The sequence below is a fragment of the Homalodisca vitripennis genome, chromosome X (assembly GCF_021130785.1).
Source record: "Homalodisca vitripennis isolate AUS2020 chromosome X, UT_GWSS_2.1, whole genome shotgun sequence".
Classification (NCBI taxonomy): Eukaryota; Metazoa; Arthropoda; class Insecta; order Hemiptera; family Cicadellidae; genus Homalodisca; species Homalodisca vitripennis.
In genome coordinates, this window is record NC_060215.1 from 117,197,445 (window position 1) to 117,203,681 (window position 6,237).

The following is a 6,237-nucleotide window of genomic DNA, read 5'->3' on the forward strand; positions in this document are numbered from 1 at the left end:
GACCAAACCTAAACACTTTGCAGATGCAGAAGCATTAATTCTTGAAGAATGATTACCTAGCTTACCTCAACCAGTTTGAAACCACAGGAAATCTTGCTGACAGAATCAAAGCGAACAGACTTAAAAAAAAAGTATGACCAAAGACTGAAGACCCTAAAGAAGTCAAAGAATCGCAGATCAAATTACCAACTCCCAAAATAAGTCAAAAACAATCTGGGAAACGATTAATAGTGTCCGATCAAAAAAACAAGACACCTTACCTCAGCTCAAACTGACCATCAATGGACAACTTATTGAAGACACATATGCTGTAGCTGAACAGTTCAATGATTATTTTGCCAACATTGCAAAATACACCATTGATCGTAATAATGGCACTGCCAGGAGACCAGTTGAACTCCCTGGAGGGACTCACACCAGTGAACTCAGATCATTAAGACCCACAACCCAAGAGGAGTTAAGATCAATTATTAAAAGCTTAAAATCCAAAAACTCAGCAGGAATTGACGACATATCCACAAAAGTACTAAAGCACTGTGCAGAAGAACTAATTTGCCCCCTCACTGACATCTCAATAAATCTTTCAATGAAGGCCACGTTCCCTCCGCTTTAAAAATATCCAAAATATATCCAAAATTTAAGACTGGTAGTAGAACAGAATTAAGCAACTATAGGCCCATATCCTTACTCCCAACGGTCGCAAAACTCTGTGAAAAAGTAGTACTCACCAGGCTTCTAGAACACTGTACACTCAACAACCTGATAACAAGCTCTCAGCATGGGTTTGTCAAAGGTAAATCAACTACCACAGCAATGATTGAATTACTAGAATCAGTAATTGACAGCTTAGAAAATGGGAACCTAACTACAGCGATCTTCCTCGATTTCAGCAAAAGCGTTCGACTGCTTAGGACACGACCTCATACTGAAGAAACTGAATGCACTGGGTGTAACAGCAACGGCCCTAAAATGGTTTGAGAGTTACCTCAAAGACCGTAGTCAAGTAGTTGAAATTAAGTCTACAGTTAAAAGAACCACCAAGGCATTTCGGTCGCAACCTCTGCCAATCCAAAGAGGTGTGCCCCAAGGATCTGTGCTGGGCCCAGTGCTGTTCATTCTTTTTTACTAATGACCTCCCAGAATACTTAAGTGAATACACTAAAACTTTGATGTACGCAGACGACACAACTTTAATCCTCGACAACCATTCTCCTGAAAATCTGTGCCTGAATGCTTATATTGTGTCAATATGGCATATCAATATTGTGATGGAAACGACTTAGTGGTGAAACCCTCCAAAACTAGCCAATTAGGATTTGGAAGAAGATCAGGGCAAATAAACTCCTTACCAGAAGTGAACTTAGTTGACCAAACCAAATTCCTTGGGGGTTTTAGTTGACTCTAACTTATCTTGGACCCCTCATATTGACCAGCTATGTAACAGACTGAACTCAAGCTTGTATGCCCTCAAGCAGATCAAAGCTATCGGAGATCTGACTACTGCACGTACTGCCTACTTCGCTCTGTTTGAGACACACATAAGATATGGACTGGCTGTATGGGGAGGAACCTCAAAAACCAACATGAACAGAATTCTAATCCTCCAAAAAAAAAGGCAATTAGAATCCTTGCAAACCTTCATCCCCGGAAAGCTGCAGAGAGGCCTTTCCAACCCTAAATATCTTGACTGTGACAGCTCTCTATATCCAAGAACTCGTGATGTACGTGGACGGAGGAAAACCCTTACAAGGCTTGAAGACATTCACTACTACAACACACGGCAACTCAACAATGTACCAACTTCCCACTCACCACTTAACGCAGTATGAGAAGAAACCGACATACATGGGAAGAAAGCTGAGCAACTGGCCTACCAACAGAAATACGGACGAAGAAGGGAAAAGAACTGAAGACTGCACTCTGGAAACTACTCTCTCAACGGGCCATCTATACACTTCAAGAATTCTATCTGGATGTCTCAAACTATCAGACAAATCATGAATTTTGATGCTATCGATTATTATTATCACATAAATGTAATAACTTACTTTTTGACACTATCTCTGTACTTGATGTATATGAATAAAGAAACTTTTGACTTTGACTTTGACTTTGAATCTGAAGTAAAATCTTGACCAAGATTTTAGTTATTTTCATGCAATGTTTGATTAATACTGTCTTCTTCAATAGACTGTGTGGGTTCAGAACGTTTGTTTCATATTTGAGGAATTTTTTGAGAACTTATTTTTCCTTTAGGTGAAACTCTTCTTTTAATAGCAGAACTGTATTTAAAATTAGAAGTTGCACATTTTACCATTCCTAAAGTATAAAATCAAAATATAGTTTATTCTTCATTAAAACTTAAAGTAAATTGGATTGATTAAAGTAATAATTTATATATAATTAATTACTTTTAAAGTTTTCAATGTATTATTTAACAATGTACTAAGAAGAATGTGAAGACCTCAGATGTTTAAGGATTTTACTTTATTTAACTTAAACTTAAACTTGGGAACAATGTTTAGTTTATTTTTATTTAATGAGTAAACCTTAAAGGGATTTAATGAATTGACTAGTTTATTTTCCCATAGTCAAGAGTTACAAAACTTTAAATAAAATTAAGTGGTATAATTTAAAGTACCACTGAAATAATGATAATAAAAAGATATTAGCTTTCAATTCATTTGGGAAATTAGTAAATAAATTATTTGTTAACTTATCATTATAAGATGGCAAAAATGATTTTGTATCTGTCTGTCCACTGAATATCTGGTGCAGAAATATGGTCTGTATGGATTGTTTCTATCTTGGGCCGCCTCTGTTAACAAGAGGTCTGTGGTAATATACTAATGGTGAGACAAAACTAATTATGTAGAGCAGGTTGATTGTGTATAACGAAATAATGACTATTTGATTTATTCCTTAATTCTTTCACAGTTTCACATTTTGAGGATTATTTAGGACTACTCTCGGATCAAAAAGTATAGATTCCTGACTTTGAACGTTAACCACAAAATAACTAATACATCTAAAATTACAGGAGTCGTAAGAAATAATAAGCTAATTTCTGGTTTTAGACATATAAAGCAAGTTTTTATGTTGCTAAAAACCAAGAAAGTTACCGATTTATGGCACTCTTCAACGAAACTGAAACTTGGAGAATTCATAACTTGGATTCATAATTTGTGATCCTATTAAGACCAAATTTTTTTCACAATAGGTACAAATGTATTGTTATTGTGTATGTAGTTATAGAATTTTTTAATTATATAGATAAGAACTGTTATCAAATAATAGTATTATACTAATTTTTATTCTTAGCCGGGCGGTTCAAAAATCCGTCACTGCACACATAATGGAGCTCTTAACGTTATTATAATTTCCTGTACTTTTTGATGTGGACATAACAAGGAATAGTTGGTTTTTAGACTCATCTTCAAAATAATAAAGTAAACCTTGCCAAACTTATTACAGACACTTCATATTTTATTGTGGGATAATAACTACAGGTATTTTATAATCATAAGTGCTTTGATTTATTACTAGAGCGATCAAAAATATTAAATGGCTGCCAAATTTGTTATTTTCAGACATTTTGTTCATATTATAGGATGAATTCTTAAAATTATGAATGTCTTTTAAGATTTCTCTTTGAATCCTTATGGGGTTTTTCTTTGAATTTGTAGAAGATCCCTAGTAGAACCTATATAAAATGATGGTTTATGTAACAGATATAACTATTGCAAAGTAATTAAATAATAGTAGCAATAGTCTACTCATACTGCAGTTAAAATGAGATAATAATTTAATACATAATGAGAGAGTGTATATACTTGCACTTAATATCAAATGCAATTTTAAAATTAAATATGCTTAGTTAACACTGAAATTGCGATGGTGTACACAAGTGGTGGCTGCTGTATTGTAACACGTGTGCTGCTGATGTCTGTTTAGCACTACTGCAACTGATAAATGCAGTATGTGTCCATAGTCTTATCACTACTTTGTGCGCAAACTGCACTTGCTGTTATCAATATGTTGTTTGCCAACTTATTTTTTATATTGTGACAACTTTATATACTAGAGTGTAACAGTAAAATGAATCACAATATAGGTTGTCATTTGTGTCTGTATGGTTCTAGTGTTTCGCTACGCACCACTGCGATGAAGTCACCGCCACCTTACAAAACGAACGAAGATCAGAGCAGCCGTAGTTCACCGAATTGTGCAAGATGCAGGAACCATGATATTCTACAAACACTTAAGGGTCATAAACGGTATTGCAAATTCATTAATTGTACTTGTCCCAAGTGCCAGTTGACCGTAGAGAGACGAAAGGTGATGGCATACTCTACAGCAATCCGGAGAGCTGAGAATCAAGATCGTGATAGACTTAAGAAAGGCTTACCTACTACTAGCCAAGGACTTTCCACAAGAGGTGGCTGCATGATCGAGAAAGAAATTCCCAAGTTACTAGCTGATTCTTCACATTTTAAGGATCCTTCTACCACTTTATGTCAGAATCTTTCTTCAAATCCATGTGAAAACAGCAAGTACGTATGGAACTCTATTCTTCTTCTACTTGACATGTGTAGACTCCCACTCAACACCTCCCCGCTACTGTACATCGTATTGACAAAACTAAATTCAGATCCTAAAGAAGTATATCGTTATTTTTTAGAAGCTGAAGATAAACTAAAAATGATCTGTCATTTTAAGGAAGAGTCTCAAATACAACCAGCTCCCTTAGATCAGCTAAGTCCATGGGCTCTTTATTATTCTTCTGTTATATCTTCTGCTATTTCCCAGTCAAACACTCTTTGCAACCAGGATATCAACCACTACTATCCATCTGCTTCTAACCTTAACATGAATCCATTTGATTGCTATCCTTATCAGATTCTCTCTTCTTACAAGTCTGACAATCTCCAAGGTACGGATAATCTAGCGTATTCAACTCCCCTGGCTGATAAGACTTTCTCTTCTGCTGTGGCACCTCCTATTGAATATAACTATAATTAGTGTAGATAAACTTACACTGCATCATACCTTTATTATTGTGTCACTTTTAAAATACCATAATGTTCAATTTTGAAGTCAAGGTTTAGCTTTGATCATTTAACTTTTCTCATTTTAAAGTTTACAAATATAATTGTAATACATATACTTACACCATATTTGAAGATAATGGACATAATTAAAACGTGTAGTGTTAATGTAATGTGCACTATAAATTCAATAATTGGTATTATACTAGTAAAAATGTAAGAGATTATGAAAATATTTTGTTATTCATAAGTTTTACTCTAAAAATATTAATGAAATGTAAAAAATGTATTAAAATAAATGTAGTAACAGTTTGTGCTAAAATTAGTAATACAACTTTAAACTTAAAACAGAACTGTACAGCAAGAAAGCACTTAAATATATATTTTTATTGTATAAAAGAAATGTTGTTAAACATTATACATATAAATTTAAGAGTGAACTATAGTAAGAATTACAATTTTTAATTACCAGTTGAGTACTTACTTGAAATAGTTTAACTAATTATTATCATTGTTTTGAAAAACCTCTTTTAAATCTTTTGATTAAGTAATTTAAATTAATTTGAAATGCTCTTAGAAACTTGTATTTAAATTTTAAATATAATTATTTTTGTAAATGCACTACTATTCACTTGAATGCTAATAATAATAATTATACATTATTGTAAGTTTCTCAGTACTTTTATATAATAATAATTATTATATATAAAAGTGTAATAAATAATTGTATATAATAATATGAAATACTTAATTAACTTTCCAACCGTGGTTACCTATGGTTCAGAGCTTCTTTAAAACTATTTTGTAATAAGTATAAAAATGTAAATATTAAATATAACATGCATCATAAGCATAATCATTATAATGTGTGAATATTAAAATAGCAGATGTATGTTAATTATTGAGGAAATAAAATAACTAGGAAACCTTTAATTAAAGGTTGAAATAATAAAAATGACTCATCCTCTGTCACATAGAAGAAGATCTCACTGACTCATTCTAATTTTAAATATGATGTATTTTTTAGTTTATTGATTACCTGTTGTAAATGATAATGTAACTTTCCTTAAAGTGTATTTTTATAAATCCCAATTTATATAACTTGCTAAATATTCTAGGGTTGAAAACTTTACATCTTGAATTTTACTTAATATCCATAGAATAAGGACAGTCATTTCAAGTTACAAAT

At 32.7% G+C, this 6,237-nt stretch overlaps 1 protein-coding gene across 1 annotated transcript; it reads left to right on the top strand.

Moving 5' to 3' along the window:
• The first annotated feature begins 4,123 nt into the window (after positions 1-4,123).
• On the top strand, positions 4,124-5,458 carry LOC124368578. The gene has a single exon (XM_046825822.1). It carries the CDS (start codon positions 4,165-4,167, stop codon positions 5,020-5,022), a length of 858 nt encoding a protein of 285 aa, XP_046681778.1. The 5' UTR covers positions 4,124-4,164; the 3' UTR covers positions 5,023-5,458.
• Positions 5,459-6,237: the final 779 nt, after the last annotated feature.

Bases quoted from the DNA above. Each gene is read 5' to 3' on its own strand.
- LOC124368578 (XM_046825822.1), top strand. From the start codon at position 4,165: ATGAAGTCACCGCCACCTTACAAAACGAACGAAGATCAGAGCAGCCGT.